The sequence below is a fragment of the Symphodus melops genome (assembly GCF_947650265.1).
Source record: "Symphodus melops genome assembly, chromosome: 14".
NCBI lineage: Eukaryota > Metazoa > Chordata > Actinopteri > Labriformes > Labridae > Symphodus > Symphodus melops.
Window position 1 is genome coordinate 6,223,266 of NC_136704.1, and position 27,434 is coordinate 6,250,699.

The 27,434-nt window shown below is 43.7% G+C and overlaps 2 protein-coding genes across 2 annotated transcripts in view; both read right to left on the reverse strand.

The window, feature by feature from the left end:
• Nucleotides 1-27,434, reverse strand: part of reck (reversion-inducing-cysteine-rich protein with kazal motifs) — a 220,314-nt gene that overhangs the window by 44,801 nt on the left and 148,079 nt on the right. The gene's annotated exons all lie outside the window — the stretch shown is intronic.
• Nucleotides 1-27,434, reverse strand: part of tgfbr1b (transforming growth factor, beta receptor 1 b) — a 70,976-nt gene that overhangs the window by 22,622 nt on the left and 20,920 nt on the right. The window contains exons 2-5 of the mRNA XM_079361501.1: nucleotides 8,874-9,125; nucleotides 6,325-6,594; nucleotides 2,489-2,719; nucleotides 1,105-1,272 (exon numbers count right to left, since the gene is read on the reverse strand). Of these exons, the coding sequence (XP_079217627.1) occupies nucleotides 1,105-1,272; nucleotides 2,489-2,719; nucleotides 6,325-6,594; nucleotides 8,874-9,125 (921 nt within the window). The remainder of the gene's footprint in view (nucleotides 1-1,104; nucleotides 1,273-2,488; nucleotides 2,720-6,324; nucleotides 6,595-8,873; nucleotides 9,126-27,434) is intronic.

Consider the following 27,434-nt stretch of genomic DNA (forward strand, 5'->3'; position numbering starts at 1 on the left):
ACCGGGAAACTATTGTTGATCATGTATACAAGGATATAAATAACCAGATTTCTCTGTGAGCATGTAAACGACATATCCTGAATATGATGAAAACCGGGATAAAGCTCATAACCGGGATACTCGGGTCCATGTAAACGCACTCAATGAGGTGAGGCTCATAAAGTGGCAGATCCCTCCAGTAAACACAACGCAGGCCCACAGTGTCCCTGCAAACGTTCTGTTCCACTCTGTTAGTCATGTCAAAGTCAGAGGACAGAAAGTGTTGGCAGCTTATCAATATACATCCTGAAAAGGTTAAAGAGTGGCAAGCGGTTTGTGCTCCACCGATACGAGGTGAGACAATGAGACAGAGGTAAGGAGAGAGATTCTGTGCAAGGTATCGTGAAAGTTTGTGGAAGGTCGCAGTGATCAGCTCAATGGTAAACGGATCTTCTAGTCTAGTTGTTTTTACACTGCAGGTCACATGAACTAATTCCATTCCTGAACATGATGCTGGATTATCTCTGCTGGACTTTCAGGTTTGATGTAAATTATTGGATGTACCTGGTGTTAATGTTAGTTGGATTGTTTTGTACTTGTACGTTTCCTGCTGCTAACTAATTTCCCTGTGGGGTCAATAAAGACACCTTTGACCTTTGCACACACTGCCGATAACAGCATCTGGAGCAATTTGGGGTTAGCTGTCTCGCCCCAAGGACGCTGAGGAGCGAACCCCCTGACCTTTTGGCTGTGAAACGACAAGACTCTACCGAATGAGCATGGCTACATGCAAGATTACCCTGATGGGTTGTTTGATTCAGACCGATACATGCGGTGGATTACACACATTTATTGCGAGTGAAATGAAATGATCAAAACGTGTTGCAAGTTACTTACAGTCGCTTGAAGGAGAATGGATAATTTGCAACATCACATTTATATATATACATCCTATAAACACCAACATCCTGCACTGCATATATATATATATATATATATATATACACACATACATATACTTGAATTTCCCTCGGGATCAATAAAGTATCTATCTATCTATATATATATTAAAAAAAAGGAAATCACTGAAGGCCACATTAATAAGACGAGGAGTGTGAGTCTCACCTTGCGTGCCCACAATCTCCATGTGAAGGTGGGCGAGGCCGCTGGCTGTGGAAAGGGACAGCTTGATCATGCCCTCCACTGTGACGGTGTAGCGGTTCAGGTAGTCAAACAGGGAGCCGTGTTCGTGGTAATCAGACACCAGCCACAGCTGAGTCCACGTCCCGTTATCTACACACACACACAGATAAAGGGTTAAAGACGAGATTTCATTTTTGTTAGCTCCACCTGAAAAAAGGTGAAATGCATTCTGACGCTCTGGAGCCTGCACTGACTCCTCTCCTCCCTTTTCGGGTCACTGGTGATCCAGGCTTTGTTATTTGGAAAACAACGTGCAGTCCAGTGTTTTCACAGAATTTCGAGTATTCGGTGATGAAGTCAGTCATGTTGTTGACTCACAGAGTACATCCCAGTCCTGCAGTGACTCCTCACCCTCCTGTGTCCACCTCCTAACAGTTCTTGTGCTCACAGGAACCAGGAGGATACACTCTGGTGTCAGTCGTTGTTGGTCTAAGTCCTTGTCAGCACTCTGGTGGTCATTTGACCTTAGAGACTCGTTTGAGGTTATAATTACACACATTTATCAAGTCAGTGGAGTGGGCAGATTCAACGGTCTCGACTCAGGCAAGAAAAGTCATAAACATGAAGCATATAAACCAGTCTACCCAGTGCCTTTTGCTCCATGATAACCTGGTGGAATCACAGATTTATACCTGAAATGGGGATTTAAGGCCTAAAACGTTTCATTCAAATTACAACAATCAGGTGTTTTCTCTATATCAGCTGTACTTTTGTCTCAGCATTGTGTGGTGGGTCGTTGTGTTTTCTTTCTCTGCAGGACAATCTCAAGCTTCACGTGAATGTTTCATATCCTCTATACCACATATATTTCCAGAACTGCAAAACCTCACGTCACTCAAACTCTAAAGGGGGGGGACACAATTTGTGTGCTGCTGTGGACTGGGTTCTTGAGTTTCTGCGTGTGCGCGTGTGTGTGTGTGTGTGCGCGCGCGTTGTTGGAGCTGTGAGGATGTGTAATGTCTGCTGTGTGCTTGGCACCTCATGGTGACCTGTTACTCCCCCACACTGTCTACCAGCCTGTCTGTTCACATTGAACACTTGCATGCACAGACTTCACCTTTAGCAGCGCTGCATCTCTGACAGCTCAAGGTTCAACAAAAATACAGCAGCCCACGCTGTCATCTGCAGATTATACCATCAGCCGGATAAAAATCGTTGGCGTTATTGTCTCCACTGAAACTCCATTAAACGATGTGCTCGTCTTTCTATCTGTTTTCTATTCTGTTCTTCTTCACTATGAGCAGCCGCTTTGCGTGCTGCTGGATCACGATCGGACCTCCTGGGCCTTTTTCTGACGCCGCCTCACCCTTGTTGTCTGCAGCGATGAAGCCCAGGATGTTCTCGTGCCTCAGCATCACGGTCTGGTAAATCTCCGCCTCGCGAAACCAGGAGCGTTCCTCGCGGGAGGAGAAGATTTTCACGGCCACCTCCTCGCCGCGCCATTTCCCCCGCCACACCTCCCCGAAACGCCCCTTCCCAATGCTCTCCTGAAGGATGATGGTCCTGGCGATCGTCCTCTGGACCAGCAGCGGCAGTCCTGGTGAGAAAAAGAGGAATAAAAGATGTGCTCAGTCAGTCTCCTGATTTCACTGTAGTGAGATCGTGTCTTTCTATGAGTCATAATACATAAAACACTGTAATGAAGAGAGATGAAGCGAGGCTCGGTCTACACGCCACACAAGCTTATTTTACATGCAAATCCTTCTATTCCCTCGCTCAAAATGAGGATGACTTATGGTCATATCATTGCATCATTTCCTTGTTTTATTCCATCAGTATTCTTAATTATTGACGAGTAACTGTCAGCCCTCACATGTTTCCCCCTGACAGGCGACAGCGGACGTGTCTCAGCCTTGCTCAGGCTGAATGAATAGATCAGGCTCTCATTTTAAGGCTTGCTTGAAGGCCATGCGTTGTTCTAAAGAATTAGTTTCTCATTACGACATGAATGAGTCAAATAAGGAGAGGCCAGATGATGCAAGACAAACAAAAAGCTATATTCCTTTATTGATACATGTGTTGTGATTTAATAACAGAATGTTGTTAGTTAACCTCCTGAACATCCTGCACTTTGACCGTTTAAAGACACGCCTCATCCTTAACCAACAGAGGTAAGGAGACTCAACTCTCTGTAATGCCCCCTCCATGAAAACAGTCTGCTCCCTTTATTTCACATTCCCTTTTTCCCTCAGTCTAAAAAAAAAGGTTCCGATAAAGATAGAGCCCGAACAAGCCGATGATATCAGCTGATATTAGCATATCCATTCAATATCAGCATCAGCTTATTTTATCGTCACCAGTCACATTGCAGGTCATCGTATTACAGTAGCAGATCTCTTTCTGGCTGTCACCTGCAGAGTGAGCGACATGGATGACAACAATGATGACCGTGTTGGGCGGTGACGTTTTCTACACGCACAGTTATTTTCCAGTTGAGTGACCATCTTGTCTTCATTAAATATCTTTAAGATCGAACATAGATCTAAGAAAGATATCAGCCCGTTTATCGCTGTCTGGTATCCATATTTATGTCTGATTAAAGCCCACTGACATTAGTTCAACGAATGCTCTTCAATGTCCTTCTGTGTGTGTGTGTGTGTGTGTGTGTGTGTGTGTGTGTGTGTGTGTGTGTGAGTGTGTGTGTGTGTGTGTGTGTGTGTGTGTGTGTCAATCAATCTTTATTTGTATAGCGTCAATTCATAACAGGTGTTATCTCGAGACACTTTTCAAAAACCTTACTTATTGCTATATTACAAGAGCCCAGCTTAATCCGTCACAGCGTGGCAAGAAAAAAACTTCCTTTTAACAGGCAGAAATCTTCAGCAGACCCGGGCTCATGACGGAACAGCCATCTGCTAAACTGTGCTGGGCTTGAAATGGGATGGGGGAGTGTGTGTGTGTGTTCCACAGTTAGTGCACCTTCCATGCGTTGTTTGTAAGGAGCCCACTTTATTGATCAGTTCAAATATCATTCATAAACTTCATTTATTCATTTGTTTGCTGAAGACTTTTTTTTGGACTTTTCAGACGAGCAGCATTTCAAGTGGAACCCTGTCACATCACTCTTCAGGCTGACTGACGATGAGGAAACAGAAAATGATAGTGGAGGATGCTCCTCAATTCTAAACCAAACAAACTCTGACTCAGCATAGTGATTAGAACAGCCCACGCAAATCTGGCAACAACACACACTCACACAAACAAACACAGAGGAACACACACACACACACACACACACACACACACACACACACACACACACACACACACACACACACACACACACACACACACACACACACACACACACACACACACACACACACACACACACACACACACACACACACACACACACACACACACACACACACACACACACACACACACACACACACAGTTGCATATTGTGCAATATGGTTGAAAAAGCTAGAAAAACTGGATCCAAGTCTCTCCTTGGCAGAGTGCTGGAGGTGCCAGTCTCCACAGAGAGGTGCTAATTTATGGCGAGGAAAAAGGACAGCTTTCGCCAGTGCACGTGCGTGTGTGTGTGTGTGTGTGCGCGCGTGTGAGTGTAAGTGTAGGTGTGTGTGTGTGTGTACATGCATGTGTCTATGCAGTAATGCAGCCAGAATCTGGGCCAGCCCCGTCGGTGTTATTATACGACTTTAACTTTCAGATATTCTGCAGCTTCAGGCTCGTGTTGCTGCTCCGTCTCCACACTGAAGCAGACACGTCTAGCAGACAGGGTTCAACTCAAGTCAATGTTGAGTGATATGAAAAATACTTCATATGGGTTTTATTGGAAACATAAAATCACAGCTGGTTTAAGTCAGTGTACATTTCATAAACAAGATTTAATAAATATGGGAGATCTTTGTGGAAAATGTGATATTTTGCTGTTGTGCACTGAGTTCCCTGTCGTTTGTTTTGTTTGTGTTACTTTTGAGTTTTAACATTTGGCTAAATGTAATGACTTAAATGTAATGACTTAGTATCGACTCAAAGCAGATTTAGATGTTTTTGAGTTGATTACAACAATAAATGGTCAAAATCGCTTCAATGGAAGTGATGAGCATTTTCTCAACATGTACGCTGGTTTGTCCACATAAACATTAAAGCCTGGCTCACGCTGCACGACTTCTCCCCGATCGTATAAACGTCGGGGTTTCATGTCAGCTCACACTGTGCGGCGTGTTTGGACTGGCGTGCGAGCTTCGCCGAGCAGTGTGTGTTTATGCGTTTTGCAGGAGTGAATTAGAGGTTATATAATACTTTGATTATATTGTAGTCGTGCCTGAATTCTGCCAGACGGGTTTATGACGCAATCGTCAAGATTTTACTTTCTAAATATCAAACATGGTTGAAAGAAATCCAGGCGTTAAGATTGGAACTTTGTACCACTCACACTAAAAGATAATCGGTTCCGAGCAGCTTTAATTCTGGAGCGACCCTGCGATTGTCGGGAAGAAAAGAAATCGAACCTCAAATCGGCCCGATTATCCTCCAGCTGTGAGCCAGGCTTAAGAAACATCAATAACGTTTGACTCTCAGTACATAAGTGTCTGCGTCTGTTCAAGCAAAGGTAGCGGTCACTGCAGGTTCACTTTGTCCTCATCTTATTTAAGTCCTGTCGATCGCCCTCGCTGACCCGCTCAGCGGTAACTCAGCCACACGTTTGATCAGCTCCACAAAGACGGATGTCTAACAACTGTTCAGTAAATATTCACATCTGTTCGGTTGGCGGCGTTTCATTGTGCATTTTAAAAAAAGTTATATTCACAATATGAGGCTTCATTTTGAACATCGTTACTGAGAGGCAGGGGAACATTTCAGACCCATCTGTTCGTTCAAAGGAGGGTCAAGGACACAAGGAGGCAAGAGGACTGCTGCACACAGGAAGACATGATTTGATGCCAGTCACAGCTGTGAGGCAGACACCGTTTTTGCACTGTGCAAACTTGTGATTTCCTTGAGCTGATCTGTAGCTGAGACTGTCATCACGGCTGAGCTGACAAGTACAAATATAGTTTGACCTTTGAACGCGAGCGGCAACATCTCGTGAATGAGACGAGGAAAACGCAGTCACACCTGGGCCCTGTTAGGCCGCCGCAGGAGGGATGGAACGCCGTGTCATCGTACCTGATCCCGAGCCTGAGGTGGTCATGTCGTAGATGAGGTCCTTCAGTGTGGTTCCCACGGTGATGAAGGGGTGGTCCATGGAGGGGTCCTCCTCGTTGGGCACCCGGTGATGGTGGTGGTGATGGGCCCCGGCGCCTCCTGCCCCGAGACCTCTGTGGCTGTGGCAAACGTAAAACGCCAGGACCAGCAACAGGCAGAGCAAGCACACGGGGCCGGCGATCACTGCTGCGAGCGCCACGGGGCCCAGAGAGGGAGTCGTCGCTGTGGGGACTGCGGGACAAAAAGGAAGAGAGACACGGAGAGGGTTAGAAAAGATGACAGATCTGAAGTGACCTTTGGATGTTGTCGCTTAAGCCTAGCTCCAAAAATCAACATGTCCGAAATGTCGACATTATGAAAACGGGAAAGATCAAGTGAGGCCTCGCTCTGACTGAAAGGTTCACTTTGGACATACTGATGGGCTGGCACGTGGCACTCTGAAGTGCTAGACTCCAGCCAGGAAGCTAACAGGCCAAGTGGTGCGGGGGCACTATCCATCTGCCCGAGTGATGGGAGATTTGGCCAGTGGCACACACACACACACAAACACACACTAACACACACTAACACACACACTAACACACACAGTAACACACTAACACACACAAACACACACAAACACACAAACACAGCCACATGGTCCAAAGAGGCAGCGACAATGTCTTCTACTGTGCTTCAAAGTGAACGAAGATGAAAGAAACAGTTTGAACACGGAAGTGACAGAGGACCTAGAAAACATGACTCATCCATATTTACAGCCGTCTTCGCCTGAGTAACTATTTGCTTTTGACCCATTGCATGCTGGGATATGTTCTCGTCATGAATGACTTGAAGAATAACTCGGAGCCTTGGTTAACTAAAAGTAGCCTCCGCCATCAGAGTTCATGTTGATCAGCGTGGATTGATAGAGCCGTGTTCTCATGAGCAGCAGGCGGTCAGGTTTGGGGGTTTGGGGGGGTGAACATCAGTTCTCTTTAAGAAGTGACTACAGATGCACTGAAAAGCTCATGACTGTCTGTGTGATGGAAGGCAGAAAGCAAATCAGGTGTCACCTACTACCCTGTTATTTAAATGGATGTAAGCAGGAAGTCAGCGTAGCCTTTAAATGACTTCCAGCATCTTGTCGATGGGTCTGTGTGAGACAGACAGGCACGTTCAGATTCCTGTTTATTTGACACCTTTCAAAACAAGTCAAATAAGCGAGTGTGCTGCAACGTGCACGCTGTCTCACTGTGGCTGACGGTGACTCTCCCCTGTTATCTATCAAAGGCCACTTTTCCAGCTTCGAGTCTGTAACCTTGCTCGCATCATCTGCAGCATTCATCAAAGAAATGCCTTCTTGGCACTCGAACAAATGTCTCCATTACGTAAAAGTAAACTGCTGGAGGAGAGGCGGAGATGTTAAATGTATCAAGTGAGGGTATTAGAAATGGATTTTTGCAGATCGATGGTGTTTTTTTTTCCTCCACTGATTTAATGAAAGAGGTCCTTCTCGAAACAAATCTGTTGATACAATGAGAACTTTTTCATCAGTGCTATTGTTTAAAAGTGATCATGAATCATGGTTCAGTGAGTTATCTCATTGGGCAGCTCCTTGTTTATATAAGCATGTTTCAGGGGGTCTACAGCATTCATCCTCAAACTGTGGATCCGAAGCGCCGGCGGTTCCCGGGATTTCTCTTGTGGTACACTGGGAGTGTCATCTGATTATTTTTTTGTATTTTTTAACTAAAGATGCACAAATGATGGCAAGCCAAAGAAGCAAATATGACCGTTAAATAGACGAAACGTCAACTGAAGTCCGTCTCGACTCACATCCAGTTTGGATTCTTTATTTCTTTATGAAGCAGCACAGAGAATGAGCCCAGTGCACGGTGTGAGCTTGATAAATAATGTGTTTATCAGGAACCGAGTGGCCTCCTGTGCAATCTACGCTGCAGTATTTCAATGGTGGCCGACTGGCCGTAATGGTGGTACTATTACCCGTATATTATCCGTACAGCAGCTTCGTTGTGAGATGAACGTGCCTCTCCATGTGCGCTGACGGTGATGTCACCTTCAAACACATCTGTACCAGTTTGAAATGTTACAGCAGCGTACCAACATCAAACATCATTTGTATTCGTCTCCACAGCGCATACCTCGACTGAGGGCTGTGGGTATATAATCGGATTACATCTTAGTGCTACAGTGTGTGCTGCAGATGTATATTTGGACTAAGTGGATGTTGTGAGCTAAAAAAGGAAATGTGATTCTCGGAGGCTGAAGAAACGTAAAGGTTTGACATTTTCAGGTGAAGGTAACGTCATCTGTCTGGCCGTACCTGCTAACGTGAAAACTTTGTCACGCGCGCGATGTTACTGCTGTGTTTGAACTCGTCCCAAGAATCCTCAGTCTGTTTCATCAATCAACGATCACAGAAGAACCCCCCCCCTCCTGATTTAAGTCTTTGTGTCGATTCAGATAACATCAGGTCCTCACCAGAACCTGCCTGTGTGTGTTTTTCTTACCGGGGATGATTCTGAAGTCGGGCTCTTTGTTGCAGTAGTCCTCGGTACAGCACATGGGGTAGATGCCCTCGTCATGTTTGACGGACGGGGCGCAGAAGAAGGGCCGGTCTCGCGGGATCAGTTCAGTCTCGTGTACGCACTGGCGGCGCTCGATGGTCAGCCGGCTACCCGACTTGCGGATGGCGACGTAGCAGACGCCATCAGTGGTGCAGCTGGCGTTGGCGCTGCAGCGGTCGCAGTGACACGTGAGAGCTGCGGGGGAGAAAGAAGGAGATGTTACAGCTGAGGCTCGACTCGCACGCTGCGATGTGAATTTAAGGCTTCATATCCGACCACGTCAGAAACCAAACCTTCAAAACATATCCACATCCAAGTCTCCCGAGAAGTACTCTTCCACCACCGCCATCATCATGTACAATACCGTATTTAAAGCTGCTTCTATAGTATGTACTGATACGACTATGTAAAGGGACTCAGAAGGCTGAAATAGAAAGTTAATGAAAGAACTGTTGAGATAAGTAGAAAACTATTCTCCTGAGTGTCTCGAGTCTGTGCTGCCTGCTCGAGCCTCTGTGAACAACACGAGGTTTGTTTTCATCACATCACTTCATTTTAGAAAACACACAAGAGGATACAGATATGGATGTAACAGGCTCATAGTGGCCACATGATATACTTGGTGCATTATATTGAGTGGCGGAGTGGGGTTTTTTTTGTTTTGTTTTTTTACAGGGACAGATTTTATCGTTGTGATTTTTCGCTAGTTTTGGCTTCTGTTCAACGTGAGTTGGTTGAAGTTAACTTTATAATTCAGGTGGACTTTTTTTTTGCAATTAATGTTGTAGACGTTTGTTTTTATATACTTTATTAATGTGCGAGGGGGAAATTGTGGTTCATGCTCTGTTATTTTAGAGAGCAGAACAAACCTCTTAAAGGGTTCTTTAGTGACAGAAAAGAAGACGGATCATCATGTGGCCGATCAGGGATTTTTTCCACTGGAACAGAATATACGTGAACGACAGCCAATAACATCCTAGCATGTTACAGATCCGGAGTGGAGCCCCAAGACGTCTACCCAGTGAAATACTGAAGACTGGAGTTAAAAAAAAAAAAAAAAGGGTCAGCAAAAGTCAAGACAATAAACATGACAGTGGAACACGTTCAACTCCAGGAGAGAGTATTGGTTTATAAATGAGTCTTGTAGATGGTGCATTATGCATGGAGCAGTTTGAAGGCTCATTTCTCGTCTGCAGGATTAAAGCCGACCACTCGTGAGCTAAGAAAAACCCTCAGACCGTTACGTTTGGATTCAAGAGTTTTTAATAATCAGAATTATGTGTTTGTTTTATGAGGAATATGATTTGATGGAAATCATTCAGAAACATTTAGAGAGTGGCTGGATTTCTTTGTTTCTAAAAGGAGGCTTAAGGGGCCACAGGTCAGGCCATCTCTAATCACCGTTTAACACTGGGAAGCATCCAGGCCAGACACCAACAGCGTCAGGCATGTGCTGAATGTAAGAAAGTCTGTTGGAAATCCCTTCGGCTTGAAACCATTACTAATGGTGTTATGGAGTCCTATGAATAAACCAGGTCACCCTCTCTACGTGTCCTTGCCCCCCAAGCACCGCGCAGACAGTCGAGTCTGGTATCATCATGCAGCTCAGACACGCATCATGCACGGCTGCTCGGGTCAGAGCAACACACACCTACTACCACGACGACATCTTTGAATAATTAACATTCGGAGGAGTAAAGCCCTGAGTGTGTCACACACACACACACACACACACACACACACACACACACACACACACACACACACACACACACACACACACACACACACACACACACACACACACACACACACACACACACACACACACACACACACACACACACACACACACACACACACACACACACACACACACACACACACACACACACACACACACACACACACACACACACACACACACACACACACACACACACACACACACACACACACACACACACACACACAGAGGCAGATGGTATTAACAGTATGAGAGGTACATCGGTGTAAATCTGCCCTGTGGTGCAACAACTTCACTGTGGTTCGTGAGGATTTAAACACGAGAAATGAAGCCAGCGCAGGATGCCAGGACATGTCTGGGAAGAAATACAGTACCAGTCTGAGAATGTTGTACCTTTATCTCATCTTTATTGTAACAGGGAGGCTTTGTCGCTCCGGGAATCTCAGGAATTGTCTGGAGGTGAATTCCACACAAAGTCCGGGTGTGGGGGGGGGAATCACTTCGATGGCAAAAACAACAACAACTTTGTGTGTGTGTGTGTGTGTGTGTGTGTGTTGTCTTAGTGTTTCATAAAGAAAACAGATCATATAACAGAAGACAGCTGAATAAAAGCCAGCTGACTGTGCTGTGAGTCAGATCAATCTGTCGGACCAACACACAGACGTGTGTCAGTGAAGTTCAGCCCACATGTCTAGACGACCAAACAACTTCAGTTTTCCACATGTTAGGCATGTAACAGGGAGGAAAACTTAGCACGGGTTATAAACTTAGCACGGGTTATAAACTTAGCACGGGTTATAAACTTAGCACGGCGCTGGCAAAATGGAAAGGATCAAGTGGACCAGAGCACGATGGTCAGTGAAGGTGTGTCTAAAGTGAAGGTAGGGTAATTCTGTCACCTGAAGCTTCAGAATGTAAAACCAAATGTTCTAAACAATCCAACATGAGCCTGAATCCACCTCAGCGTCAAGTATTCTTAAATCCTCTGTGTCGGCGTACCCGCCCCATGTCTGTTTACATGCCTCCAGTTTACCCAGCATGCCGTTTCTCCTGGATTCACAAAGTCTGGGAAGAAGTTGCACCTTCTCCAAGTGAGAGAGAGAAAAAAAAGTCCAGTTGCACGATTTCTATTGTTTTCAACCACGTCCATCTGTTTTGGCTTTGTGGAGTTCTTGATAGTTGAGCTCAGAGTTCTGAAGATAACCTGTGCTGCCCTCTCCTGCTGTTAGCCACTCTTTAACTTTTTCAATGAAGAAACAATCCACCGCACTTTCCTTTAAATGTGTGATTCTGAACTGATGAGGGAGACCGGTCTGCGTTGCCGTGTACCCCAGCACAGCCTGCCATACACAATGAGGGAGGGGGGATTTTCAAATCGAGTCGGGTCACGTGGACTGGGCGTCGTCGTGGTCATGACGACACGTCAGTTTACTGTTTTTATAATAAAGTAGTGTGTCTTAATACGGAACAATCATCAGCTTTAAAAGTTGGTCCTGGAACCTGCAGTGTTTAAAGCTCTCTGATTGGTCAGAAGAATCAAAATACAAGCTGCAGTCTTTTAATCACTTTTCATTAACGGCACAAACAAAGCCGTCCCCTCTCTGCTCTGACATCGGGGTGAGAGAGGCAAGACAGGATCCACTTAGACACCGGAGACAGACGAGGAGCCGAGCTGCTATTTGTGGACACGATGTCTGCCGTGAATCACTCTGTTATCATTCAGACCTGACTTAAAATGTTTTAAGCAACACCCACCAAAGTGATGATCATGATCCTGTGAGCAGACTTAAAGACTGGCCTCCTGATTATTCCAGCAGATAAATGAATCAGTAGAGGAAGAGAAAGAGCGAAGCAGACACACCAGTCTCTACATGCAGACAGATGAGTCAGCCAAAAGACACGGAGCAAACAAACAATGCCTATTACTTCTCTTATTACAGGGCAACGACGCTGAAAGGATGAAGAGTGCCACAGCTTGACGAAAACTTTATTGAAAACCTCCGGTGGTTCTCGAAAATTGCGATGCCAAGTCTCTGTAAACAAAAAACAAAAAACTGAACGTCTTCCGTGGAAACAAACTGTGAATATTGAGTCCTGAGCCCGAGGCTGCAGCCTGCTGCTTTTCCTTTCAGACGGCACTTTGCCTCTCAGCGGCTCGCCTCACAAACAGCCAATTAGCACATGATGCATCTGACGACAAGGTTCAATAAAAACAACCAGTTCACTGATAACCACTGCTCCCAACGCATTAAGCACTCTACAGGGTAAAGACAAGAAAAGCAGCCAGATATGGTGCAGGACTGAAGCAGAAGGTTTGTTGTCGTTTCTTTATTTTGTTACGATAATCTTTGCAGAACCTGTTTTTTCCACTTTAGTGAAAAAATCTTTTTCGATGAATTTGTTTTTAAATCATGTCATACATTTTCTCGATTCCTTTCAGACTTTTTCCACACGGGGTTTTATTGTAGAAAGGGAAGAAAAGGCTGGAAGGACATTTTCTCACAATGATTGACAAGACAAAGTTTCTTGTTTGTGCTTATTACTTTTTATTGTTTTACTCTTGGCTATCGTCAATTACAAAACAAGACAAATGGTTATCTCAGAACTGTTGAACAGTGTTTGAATGACAAAAAGATTCAATTCTTTGTCTTATTATTCCAGCAGACAACAGTGCTTGTTTTGTCTTTTTCGACTTTTAATAACCTTCGGAAAGAGAAAGGCTTTAATAGAAGTTATCTCCAACTCCTGAAAATAATGACGGGCCTCAACCATCATTTTATTCTATTCTAATAATTAAAACACATTTTAGAGGTGATCCATCTGAGAACGTTCCTTTTTAAATGGGTACTAAATCACCTTCTGTGTTTGAGTGGAGATGACAGGAAAAGAAAACATGCACATGTAAAGCGGCTCTGACGCTGAAGAAGCAGAGTCTGTTTGAATGGAGCACAGGTAGTGACAGCAGAACACACACTCAGACTGCATGTTTACTCCACACACACACCGAGAGCAGCGCAGCATATTTTAATATCACACTTTGATCAGTGACGTCGTGTGAACTGAGGCTCATCAGGGACTGGGACATGTGAGGAGCGTCACTATTTGGGACAGACGGCAGCTAATTAAATCCTAAAAAAAACACAGTGGAAGCTTGTCTCTGTTTTAATAAGAACAGTCACACGCACACACACGCACGATTGATATATGATAGAGACAGTACGAGAGGACATTTATACGCAAGGACGTGCTCCTAAATGTGGTCAGAATTTGGATGACTAAACCGAGACAGTTTTTACAGGGACAGTGAGCAGACAGCCAGACTAAACACACACACACACACACACACACACACACACACACAATATGGACCAATAGCCTGCTTAGCTGCTCCCAAGGCTGCTCCAGCCTACTTTCATATGCACAGAGTGTTTTTGGCTCCTTTGGGAGGTGGAGGTCTTTGGACAGAGTCGAGCAGTAGTAATAAGACAGAAAACATCGGGGAGAAGTTGAGGCTGGACCCTTTATTTACTAGTCTAGTTCCCCTTGTCCCACCTGGTATTCACATTATTAGGGACCGAAGCACTGACCAGTGCGAAGGACCCTATTGAAACCTTTAGGATTATTTTTCTTTTTTTTTTTTTTCTTCCGCATATTTGACGCCATTTTTCACTGCCTGAACGTGAATGAAAACTCACCAAAATTTCCAACGTCATCGGTTCTGGCGAAAAATTTGATGTTTCGTTTAAACAATTCGCAAAATGACTCAGTGGCGCCCCTTTCACATTTTCAAAAGGGCCTCCCCATTGAGGTTTTTTCTTCGTACGTGCACAACAATTTCTAGGCACATTAAGCATGCGAGATCTCACATAAAATCCTCTTACACCCATAGTCAAAACCAAACAGGAAGCCCTCCATATTTTTTTTGCAATGGCGAAAATTCGCGTTTCACAGGTTAGCTATTTGAACAAACTCCTACAAAAGCGTTTATCTGATTGACACAATGTGAATGTCAGTGTGTTCTCGACATGTTGAAGATCTCTCGATGTGCTCCGCACGTTATTTCAATAAAGGCTGTGGTCATAAAGGGCGTGGCCATGGCGTACCATCAAACTTTGATGTCTCGGCGCACCCCATTTTTTTAACCTTTGATGACTGTAAGGCCTGCTGCTTCGCCACGTGTCGTGGATGCACTCCCGCGGTCGCACTGTCGCGGTCGCGACACACGCCGACTTGCACGGGGTGCCTCGGTCCCTTCATCACCGCTTGCGGTTTAAATTCTTATTCATAGATTTTACATTTATTGTGCTCTTCTACTTTGTATTTCATATTATATTGTTTTATTATGAACACTTTCCCAACTTGGGATCAATAAAAGTACACCTATCTATCCATCTATCTCATACCTGCCATTAAAAGTTATCCTGTCAATGTAAACTGAGCAGTTTGATGAAATCCGTCCTTCTGTTGTCCGACGTGACACTATGGTATATATGTACCACATCAGACGAGTATTTTCCTTTAAAGGCACACATAGCATAGCTCTGCTGGTTTCCCTGCTCTGTTCCTACCAGGCCAGCATACACAGTCACACACATCACTGATAAATGAGCAGCTAGAAGGTGCTCAGCATGCAGACAGAGTAGTCTGCAAAAAACAAGATGAGTTTTGTGAACACTTGAATTAGTAATTGCAAGAAGAAATGAACAAACTCAGCTGAAACCTGTCGACTTAAAACCAAAAAAAAAAAAAAGACAAAAGGAGCACTCTGGTTGCAGCTACAAGACAAAGATGTCTTTGAAAGCCAAAGTGGATCCAAAGAGCTCTAACCAGGAAGAAGGGAGAATGAAAATGCACAGCGGGAAACCGAGCGTCAAGCGTTCTTTAGGCTCAAACTGTAGATTCAAGTCAGGAAATGTTGACTTCTGCTGCACTGAGAGTGGGAGGAAGATGTCAAACAAAAGAGACAATTACAGTCGAGAGCTTCACTGATCATTGTATTTTTGCACCGACATAAAGCATGAAAGTAAAAGACTGCTTCGGGGACCAGCGGCATGTGGCAGTTCTACCGCTGTGACGGGCATTTTAGAATTTAAAATAATAACACTGAAGCTGACAGAGCGCCCACAATCCTGCATGTTCGCTCGACACTGTGCAAGCTTTTGGAGCTCAGGAGTGTCCCCGGAGGGAATCCCTCTTTGTCTGGGCACCAGCTTATATAAAGAAAAACACATCCTCCTCCAGCAAGCCTGTGGTAAAGGTTCATATGTATTATCAATAAGGCACTGATCTGAGTGTTTCGACATCCAATAGGGTGATTCTCATGAAAGCTTGATTTCATAAAGTTACAACATGACATTTTTAAAAGGCAAGAATAAACATGTTTCTTTTTTAGGCATTATAAACAAGGTCTTAAGTGTTCGTGGGCATTAATTTTAAAATATTTACCGACAGTTTACCACCTTTTAGAACACATTTTCCAAAACAAGTCTATAAAAATCTCATTACCACAATGGTCTCAAAACATCAAGATCATACAATGAAAAAATGAATCTCAAAAACGCGGCGAGCTCCAGCAGCTGCAGAGACAGATTTAGAAGTTGAGGACGCACCGTCTTTTAAATTGCAGGTGTGGAAGCGTTTTCTTGTCTCCTAAGTGATTTCTGGCTTATCAAACTGAACTTAAAACTCTGCTTCGTCACACAGAGTCAGAGCTTCCCTGGTTTAGTTTGAACAAAGGAGTGAAAAACTAACACGGAGAGTTACGGTTGCAGTTTGTGCAAGTCCATCTTGGTCTTAAACTTGATCTTTGGTCCCTAGGTTTGCATCCCAGAGCTCAAACTTGACTCTCTCAGGTCGTCATGGAAACCTCACACAGTTGCTTTAACACACCCTGACCAATCACAGAGGGAAAATGGTTTGTTTGTTTTTAAAAACCAACAAAGAGTTTGGAGTCTTTTCTAGAACAGAATCCTCGATTGAGACCTCAAAGGAACGCTGAGGTCACAAAGCGCTCAGAGTTCACTCCGAGCTTCATAACCACTTTGAGCAGCTTCTTGATCAGTCGTTATATTCACAGCAAGGCAGAACTTTTACAAACCTTTAAAAAACTTTCACTTACTCGCTTCTCTACGAGCACAGTCAGTAGTTTCGACCTCTGTACCAACTTTAACTGCAGCGATGGATAAACGCTTTCACAACCAAGCTCAAAATCCAAGGAGGAGCAGAAATCTGGAGGATACCTGCAGCAGCACGCACGACTTCCAATACCAGTTTGACTCAGAATTCGAGGAGGACAAAATGTCCCGGCTGATGGCAGAAAATACTCATTTAAAAGCACAACTCAAAGATGCCGAGTATCACCATAAAAAAATGTATTATAAACATGCAGCTGCAGACAAGAAAGTTACACAGCTCAAGACCAAGCTGAACAAGGCTCGCTCCGATCTGCTCCAAGCAGAGAATAAAGCTGCAGCTTTGGAGAGCCAACTTGAGATGGCCAAACAGAAAAAGGAGCAGCCAAGCGCCAACGCCAATCAGTGCACCAAGACTGAGGACAAAGACACCTCAGAGCTGATCCTGCAGCTGCAGACAGCTCATGAAGATCTGAACAAATGCACCCTCAAACGTCAGTCCAGTGAAGACTCGCAGGAAGAGGATGAGCAAGAGCACACGCAGAAGGTCCGTGCTCTGAAGACGGGCATCCTGAGCCTCAGTGAGAAGCTGCAGCAGCAACAGGCTGCTCTCATGAAGAAGGCCACACAAATAGATCCCTGCATCAGCCAGTCTGCTCAGGATGAAGAGGTGGAGAAGATTAACTTCCACCTGCAGAAGCTCCAAACTCATCTCCTGAACCAGGCCCTGAGTCTGAAAACAGTCTGCAAGGAGAAGAAAGCTTCCAACAAATTCAAGTGGGTCAGAAGCCACCGAGAGCAGGAGCAGCAGACTGACGAGCTGGACGAGACAGCGAGTCAGACAGCTGCCGATGTCGAGAAAGACCTGCAAAGGATCAAAGAGGAGTCTCAGGCGGAGCTGGAAAGATCCTGCTCCTCCTTCACGGCCGATCTGGAGAGCCTCAAACTGGTCAACGCTGAGCTCGCTGCGGGCCAAAAAAATGCCCAAGAGGAGCTGCAGCAGCGGCAGAAGGAGTGGCAGGAAGAGAGGAGCTCCCTCTTAGACGCCATTCAGCTCCTCCACAAAAGCCTGAAGGAGGAGGAGGAGAAGTGGACGGAGAGGGAGAGCTGCGTGGCCTACAGGATGGAAGAGCTGGAGAGCAAGATGGAGGAGATGTTGGAGAAAAAAGCAAAGAAGAAGAAGAGAGGCTGGCTGAGACGAATGTTCACCTGCTCCAGCTCCAACTAACATCGCTGGTCTCCTGCTGGCTGCACTGAAACATGTGCATGTGAAGAAATCAATAAAAAAAACAACTAAAGTAATGAATGCATTCATGTTTTATGTCTGTAGAGAATTGTAGGCGACATTTACAGTCAATGTTTAAGTGTGATGAAGGCTCTCATCCTGCAGCACTGTCACTGCTTCACATGCTTTACAGTTATTCCAAATCAGTAGGAAACATTTCTGATGGTCAAACTCGTAGAGCGCTGACTTTGAGGTGGAAACAAAATGTTTGATGAGCTAAAAGGTCAGGATCTAAAGATGAATCCTGACAAAACCATTCAAAGGTGTCGAGGTTCATATCCATGGTCTGAAAAATTAATCTCAATAACGCGGTAAGCGCCAGCAGCTGAGACAGATTTAGAAATTGAGGACGCACCGTTGTCTTTTAAATCGGAGGTGTGGGAGCGTTTCGGCTTCAAGACAGAAAATGAAAAAGCTGAGAAGATAACAGACCAGACAAAAACTGTGTGCAAATGTTACAAGAAGACACAAACAAGACAACCGTCACATTCCCTTGTTGAGATATTACAAATATTGAAAGACCAAACCACACTGACGAGCAGGTTAGCAGCTGCTAAAGGAATCTGTTTCACTTATTTATCCTTTGTCTCATTTTGTCAAATAAATCGTCAAGAAAAAACTTTAAAAGGGGCATTTGTGTAAATGGAGTTGTGGTTATAGCAATATCTCAGGGAGCAGGGCTGTGGTGGAGAGGCCTAATGTGATATACATTTAAATTAACACTTTTATGTGATTTCATTACAGCAACACCTTCCACAATCTGCAACCTAAAATATTTGTTATTTTAATGAAACCTATAAGTATTTTCAAAATGATTCGACAAACCTGAAAGGCTTAAGTATATAGTATGTACACATTTTAAAGCTCCGACTAGATTTCTATTCATTAAATTGACATTAAATAAACACCTTGGGTTTCGGAAATGAGGTTGAAAATTTCGGTGATGATAATTAAGTATAATATTTATATAGTAAATACTAAGACTGATGTATGGTTAAAAATATTTTATAGTTTAACAGATTGCATACAGGTATATAATCTATTACATTAGCATTAGAAGACGTACTAAAAAAAATGTTTTCTATGCCACTGAAAAATGACTGCCCATTGAACCTAAAGATTCTAAACAACATATTACTGACTAAAACTCATTTCTTTACTTCTTGTTGCATGCTATATACAACTTTTCATCCGTTTTACATGTGATTTTATGCATACTCGGCAAAGACCAAAAGGCAACAAACCGAAGTGGCGAGCTAAGGAGGTGGCAGGTTGTGGCTCTGTGATGACAGCTTTAATGTCCTCAAAGTAATACCAGACCTTTTCCCCCTCAAATCTGATAGATGGAATGAAAAATGTGTTCGCTCCAGCACAGCTCATTGTGTAAATAGTTAGGCAGATAACAACAATTGTGCACTTTGTGTTAAAAGCATACAATTTGGTACACTTTTGTTCGTTAACAGGACAGTTAGGAGAGGTGGCCATTTTGAAAAATGGCTGCCATGGCCGCCATATTGAAAATTAAAGATGGCTCATTATCCAATTACTTTCAAAATGCCTTTGGCTATAAGTGTACCAAATGTCATGCTTTTATCACAAAGTGCATGATTCCCTCATATTTTTAAGCGAAGCCACACCACTACAACCTCATATTGATCGTCAACCATCTGGAAAGACAGTAAAACAAAAAGTACTTTGAAATAGGATAATTTCACGAGTAAATGAAACATCGTCTTTCCGTTCTAAAACTAGATATGTTCGTCTATTAGTTAGAACTTTTTAATAGTCATATGAATGAAGATGGCACGCCATTGTGTGTGTCTGTGGGTGCGCGCGCACTAAAAGCTAATTACTCTTGCTGTGACCCCTACAACCCCTAACCTCTCTCTCTCTCTCTCTTTCCTTCTGTACTCGTCCAGTAGTTAGGCTGTTGTAAATCTCTCTGAAGTTTTTCAGCGTAGTCTTCGCTAAAGCTGTCTTTCTGTCACTTGATGACTGTCTGCAGTGAAACAGACCATTAGGGAAAATACCAAGTTAGTTTACAATAATAAAGATAATAGTTAGGCTAGTTAAAAATATTATTTGTATGGTTAAGTTCTCATTACCGAAACAAGTTCTCTCTACCGCAACTGGACTTACATTGTAGCGGTAAGTGAGAATGATGTTTCGGAGGATGAGGAGCCATAACATGTTTTGCTAACAACAGCAAAGCCATAAGGACTCGGCACATTTTTACTCCATGAACATATTTAGACATTAACTTAGAATATTTTCAAAGAAAATTAAAAAGCTAACAGGTTTCTTATTGTAGAAAACAAAGATATCGGTAATGATAATGAATACTGTCGCGTTTGCAGTCTGATAACAGAATGTTTAACTTTTAACTGGAGAAATATAAAAAGATCTCCTTACCTTGTAGCCATTTTGAACATACTGGAAGATGTGTTGCTTCACTCAAAATCAAACTATCAAAATTCTAATTACATCATCACATACATTCAGTCAGAACTGGACGAGTTGCAGTAATGAGAATTTCAGCAGAAAATGCAATAAAATACTAAAACAATTCATTCTTTTGTTGAAATTAATCTGTTTGCAAGGTAGAGAAGATTGTTGTCTTCATTATAATATTTAGTTATATAACTAAATGTCACAATTTACATTTAGAATCACTATGGACATGGCATTGTATTGGTTTCATGAGAATGACCCAATAACTGTATTTTCACTTCCTGTGAAACGTTTGAAGAGTCTGATGGATCATTTGACACGGGGAGCGTTAACTCGTTTTTCCACCAATTAAAAAGCTCAAAGCTAACGATTTAACCAAGTCATGTCCCGCCTTCTCTCTTGTGATTAGTTCAACATTGTTTTGGTTAAAAATAGCAGATTAGATATTCTCCAACTTCTGTTTCATGGGGACTACAACAGTAGAGTTTCTTTCTGATAAAGCTTCGTTATATTTGATTCTTAAGGGTCAACTGCAGCATTTATTTTAAATAGCACAGTTGTTAAATAACGATCCAAACTAACACTAATCATAGACTACGAACTACAATTATATCAATGAACAAAAAAAACAAAAGACATAATGCGAGCCCAAAAAATGTCAAAAGTGGAGAAAAGAGAAAAAAAGAGTGCGCTGGTTTTGCTCGGCTGGTTTGGCTCGTTTCCCACGAACAGAGGTTATTGCCCCACCTGCAAAGGTTGCAGGTTTAACTCCTGATGCTGTTTGTTGTCATCTCCAACTCTCAACCTCGACTTCTCACGTCGCATGTCATACAAGTTGACCAGTTGCAGAAATAAAAAGAGATCTGAAAGGGAACCTGACCGTCCTGTCAGCTTCGTCCCTTCTCTTCCGTTAATATCTCAAATCCTTATTTTGTTCCGTTCTTTTGTACATCGCTGTTTAATACAGTTCGCGTCTTGCATCCTCCTGGTTTTATTTTGCTCTCATGACCAGTGGTCAGTTGTTCATTCAGCTAAAAGCTTAATGAGAGTCCCAAGCTCTAAAACAGAGAGAGACTTGCACCATCAATATCTCCCTTCAATCTTCTCCGTCATGAATGAAAGAGCTCTGAAGCTTACAACATGCCTGGTTGAGACTTTTTGACAACTGATCTCACTCCTCTATACTTCACTTCACCACGACAGTGAGTAAAACTGGGAGTGGGGAGGAATGGGAAAGCAGGCCAGTTCATTCTTCAGCTGTCAACAAAGGAGCCTGAAATGATTTCTGAATTACTCTGGCTTCATTTAGTAATGTCTGAAATCTGCAGTGAAAAAGACATTTTACACCGAGCTGAAATATTTGTTCAGGCTCAAATGTATTGCTGCCAAACTGTTACAGGGTTATATGTGTTATAAGTGTAAAAGTGCTCATGTGGACTATCTGTGCCAACAGTTTGTGTTTACAGTCCATCAGGTCCACTCTGACTGATGATCTTCTTTAACACTGGTGGACTTTGTGCCAGTGGTTCAGTGTGCAGAAAACATCAACCGAAGGATTCGTGTGTTTGTCAGGGCGGCACAGTGAGGTCGACAAATATGGAAGGTAGCTTGATAGCTGGAGAGGTGCCACATGTCCTCCAGAGTGCTGCTGCGGTGCCCTCGAGCAAGGCAGCGACACCGCCCGGTGATTTACAGCGTGCTCCAAAGCTGAGTCTATCCCTGTGACTATCTGAATGTCTTTGTTGTCTCTGATCACTGAGTCTACATTAAAAAAGGAACAACCAATCAACTGCAGCCCCCTCAGCCCACACCGGACCCTCACGGACAGCCTGCACTGACTTGCATCATCGATCCGTGAAAGCCGATTTTATAGACGCGTTTGGCGTTGTGCATTGTTGGTTGTGTGGGCGACAAAGGGACAATGCATTACAAAGCCGCCCGTCAGCATTAATGGGCTGGACCGCATTTATCCCTTCATCCACCCCTCCTCTCTCTCCCTCCATTTGCACTGCTTTCTTAATAACATCCCCCACCTGTCACTTTCTCCCTCTGTCCCTCCCTCATCCCTTTTTTTTTTTTATTTATACCTCCTCTCCTCCAATCCTCTGGCCCCTCTACGACTCTCCCCTCCTCCTTCCCATTATCACAACAATAGAAGGGGTAAAAAAAAGCCGAGGCGAGTGCCATGCACAAATAAAATAAAGGAATCCACAAGCCACGGCTGCACGAGTCAACATTTCAGAACAGCAGCATGAAATGAATTCAGTGTAATCTGCCCAGCTTTGGCTGTGTTTACACTTGAGCCTGGTGTGGTAGTGAACAGTGTGTGCGTACAGCTGTGTTAGCACCTCCGGAGTCTATGCAAATCACCTTCTGCTGGGAACGAGGCTCCAGATAAGCACTTCAGCAGAGCAGACGAGAGGTTGAATATTCAGCTGACCACTGATATGAAGGTTTTGTAAAAGGCTGCGTCAGTGGTGAGTCTACAAGTAGAACAAGTCTTCTGAATGTGGGGGGGGGGGGGGGGGGGGGGGGGGAAGCTTTTGTTCTCCAGAATACAAAGTGAAGAAGATTTTGAAAAGTGTTTTTTTTATGTTAAGAGTTATAATTGTCTGTCCTCAATACAAAGTGAGTTTGATGCCTAAAGAACATCTTGGAAAAGTTTTTTTTTTTTTTCCCGTTGAGAGTTTTAATTGTCCTCAAAAAGCAGAACATGTTGAAAATGATAAATCAGAGGATTGTTTTAAGAAGTTTACGTGTTCTCAGATGCAGCCACAGTATGAAAGAACGATCGGGGGAAAACGCATTTTGGCGAGAAGAGCGTGAAGCGGCTTGATTACATACGTCACATGATGTAAACATCATCAGCCTTCCCCGCCAGCCCGCTTCAATATTTCTGACTTGAATCTGCCGCGTTCACTGATCAGCTCGTTTGCATTCACACACGCAGCTCACTGTCAAAATCTGGGGGGATGTTTGTGCATGTGTGAACGCAGCTCAACAGGTCGGAAAAAACAGCAGCAGTCCCTAAATGTGTGGACTCTGTCTTCAGTCGTGGAGGTCCGATTGATTTGCGGCTGTGGGAGCTGATTGGTTCAAAAAGGTTTTACAGCGAAGGCAGGAAAAGCTCAGGTGAAAACAAGTTCAGTGTATTCCTATAGAATGTGCTCATTGTGTAAAGTTCAGCTCTCATTGTTTACCGGTTCAGTGGCTGAAAGGGGATTTTTTTGTTTGTTTTTTTAACCAGGAAGAGAAAACTCACTGAGATTAAAAAATCTCTTTTTCAACAGTGTCCTGGACAAAACAAGCATCTACTTGTCACATTCAGTTGGCCACAGAGTGAGCTATAGAAAGTCACACAAACACTTCTTGTAATAGTAGAATCTTATTCTGATTCAGGATTTGATTCACTAACTCATGTTTCTGTTCGCCGTTACGACCTTTATTTAAACTTTCTTCACAAGCTGGATTTTCTGATGAGCCCAAAAAAAATTGATTCACATTTTTAATCTCATTTCAGCAAATTGCCAGACATATTTCTCCCCCATATATCATCTTTGACAGATATTGTTCAGCCTGTAGTAGATCAGACAGGAGAGAGAGGGGGAGTGACACGGGGAGGGGCTGAGGTCAGATTTAAATCTACGGCAGCTGCAGCGTCTGCTCATGGGACACACGACACAACCACCAGGCTATCACACACACATGCATTTATTATTATTATTAGTATTATTATTATTATTATTATTATTATGCTGCAGAATTAATCACAGGCTATCTGGCAATACATTTCACCTACACCTGGGTGCGATGGCCAGACTTTTATTGGATGCAGTGAGATGAAGCTGGAGCTCCTTCTGCTGCACTATTATATCATACAGCACAAAGTAGAGGAGACAGCATGCACAGCATGTCCAGTAATTAAACCCAGGAGAGCCCCAACACACCGTCACTTTGATTGTACATGAGTGATGAAGACACATTCGATGCGTCTCCACAGAGACTGTTTGCAAAACAACCCTAAACTGGATTCAAGTCGCCCGGAGCAGGTCGACAGCCAGCTGCAGCATCAAACATGAAGTGCACAACTAAACACTTTGTGCTCCGTCTACAAGTTGTTAAATCATTCATTTGACTTTACAGACAGTTTATAGTTACAATCGTTTTCCCATCGCTACTGAAGAGGCTTTGTGTTTAATTTCGACCACACTGAGGCATCATGGGAACTATAGTTCCCGAGCTCGAGACAGCGAGTTTAACCAAATGCTTCTGAAAAAGGCAGAGTCTGTGCCGGCTTTAGCCTTATCTGTGAAACACGAAGAGTCGTTTGAATGATTATCATGTCTCAGTGCGGTTCACTCCTATCTGCTTCATGCAGGGTGTGTGTGTGTGTGTGTGTGTGTGTGTGTGTGTGTGTGTGTGTGTGTGTGTGTGTGTGTGTGTGTGTGTGTGTGTGTGTGTGTGTGTGTGTGTGTGTGTGTGTGTGTGTGTGTGTGTGTGTGTGTGTGTGTGTGTGTGTGTGTGTGTGTGTGTGTGTGTGTGTGTGTGTGTGTGTGTGTGTGTGTGTGTGTGTGTGAGCTCGGTGCCGAGCCCTTTTAAAACAGACTGGCTGAACAAAATGAGTCTGCTGGATCAAAGTTTTGGTCAATTATTCAGGACTCGGATGGATTCTATCTTTAAGGATTAATGCATTCACAGAAGGAGTAATTGATTTTGATAGTTGCTTCCTGTTGCACCTTCAACTCGTCTCTCTGTTGTGGGAGGTCTCGTGACAGACCCCCTGGAAGCAGACTCAGTCCTGATCTGACATGCCAGTAAACTTCTTCTCTATCCACTCCCATGTCATCAGAGTGGAACTCCAGCAGCTTCATCGACTCTGTTCATCAAAAATCAGTCAATGCCAACGGATGAACACTTTGTATCTACCGCCTCTGTGTTTTTAATGTCACATTCGGTCCCAGTGATTAGTCAAACCTTGGGCTTGTGCTTTTGCGTTGCTAAATATGCAGACATGGTCGATGACATTTTCAAGTAGCTCTCGCTTTAAAAAGGTCAAAGAACTCTTGTGAGGGCCATCTTTAAAAAAACGCCTGTATTTTTGCTTTACTTGATTTAAAGAGGGAGGAAAATCATTTAAAATGTGTTTAATAAGTAAAAGGCGCCAAACTCTGGTTTGCAATTCAATGAATAGATGTTCACCCATGTTCTTGATGGAGAATATCTTGAATTTGTTCCGATGTTTACATAAAAAGGCATTCTCTCAGTCCGTTATGAAAAGTTGAAGAATCGGGTCGAACAGATCTGACCTCCTTTCATTATTGGTAACTGATTAGACAGCTCTGCTCTCATTCCTTCCCTTTTTTGTTTTCTTTTCATGAAACTTTCAAAGAGCTTTTAAGCACTGCCTGGAAAGGATACTCTGAAAGGCCTTGATGTGTTTGTATCTAGAAACAAGAAAACAGCGCTCAGCTTCGTCTGCAGCCCCTTTAAAAAGAGAAGAAATCTGATTGACTGATTGATTCAAAGGGGTCAGAGGAGGAAAGACATGGCGGAAGAAGCAACAGAGTTAGCTATGGCACGCTAACAACGAGACCTTTTAGATTTTCATACAGCGCTGTAGTTCTACATTGTGATATCAACTAAATACTGGAGAAGAACAAACACAATGCAGCAGTGTGACTACATGCACGGAGATGACACGAGGCTAACGTCATGTAAGTAAGTAAGTAAGTAAGTAAAATTTATTTATATAGCACTTTTCGCAGGCAGGGGCCACAAAGTGCTTCACAAACAGGGTTAAAACATCACAAGCAATATACAGACAGCACAAAGATCATAGCAGCCCTAAAAGAGACTAATTAAAAGCCTGGACAAATAAAAACGTTTTCAGTTGACTCTTGAAAGTGTCAACTGAATCAATTGAGCGCAAGGATGATGGAAGTTCATTCCAGAGGCTCGGAGCAACGACCTGGAACGACCGGTCACCTCTAGTGCGAAAATGAGCTCGAGGGACCTTCATCAGGTTCTGATCCATAGACCTCAGCGCTCGCATAGGGGCGTAAGGCTGGATCAGCTCACTAAGGTAAGAGGGAGCCTGACCATGTAGGGCTCTGAAGGCCAGAACCAGGATTTTAAACCTGAACCTAAAGGACACTGGCAGCCAGTGAAGGTCTTTCAGAACAGGGGATATGTGGGTCCTCCTATTTGTGCAGGTCAGAATTCTTGCTGCAGAATTTTGAACTAATTGCAGTCTAGAGAGCTCTTTCTTGTTAAGACAAGAAAACAAACTATTGCAATAGTCTAAACGTGAAGACACAAAGGCATGGATAATGAGCTCCAAATCATTCTGCGAAACCATGTTTCTAAGTTTGGAGATCTTCCTTAGTTGAAAGAAGCAGTTCCTTGACAGCTGTTTACAGTGCTGGACTAAAGACATGTCTTTGTCGAAAATAACTCCCAGGTTTCTAAGACTAGGCTTCACGGACTGGCCTAGGTCCCCCAAGAACTGCTTAATCCCTGGAATTGAGTCATCAGGGGCAAGAATCAATGTTTCTGTTTTCTCTGCATTGAGCTGCAGAGAATTTTCGCTGAGCCATTATTTGATTTCCATCAGACAAAGACGTAGGGAACTCAGCTTCTGGATCTCGGACGGCTTAAAAGAGCAGTACAGCTGGATATCGTCAGCAAATAGGTGGAAAGAAACATCATCGAACCTTCGTATGATCTTTCCCAGAGGGATCAAATACAGCAAAAACAAGACAGGACCCAAGACGGAACCTTGAGGCACTCCACACAGCAGGTCCGCAGACTCCGACCTTATTTGGTTGGCTGCTACACTGAAGCTTCGTCCAGCTAGATAGGAAGAGAACCATTTTAGAACTGAACCCGAC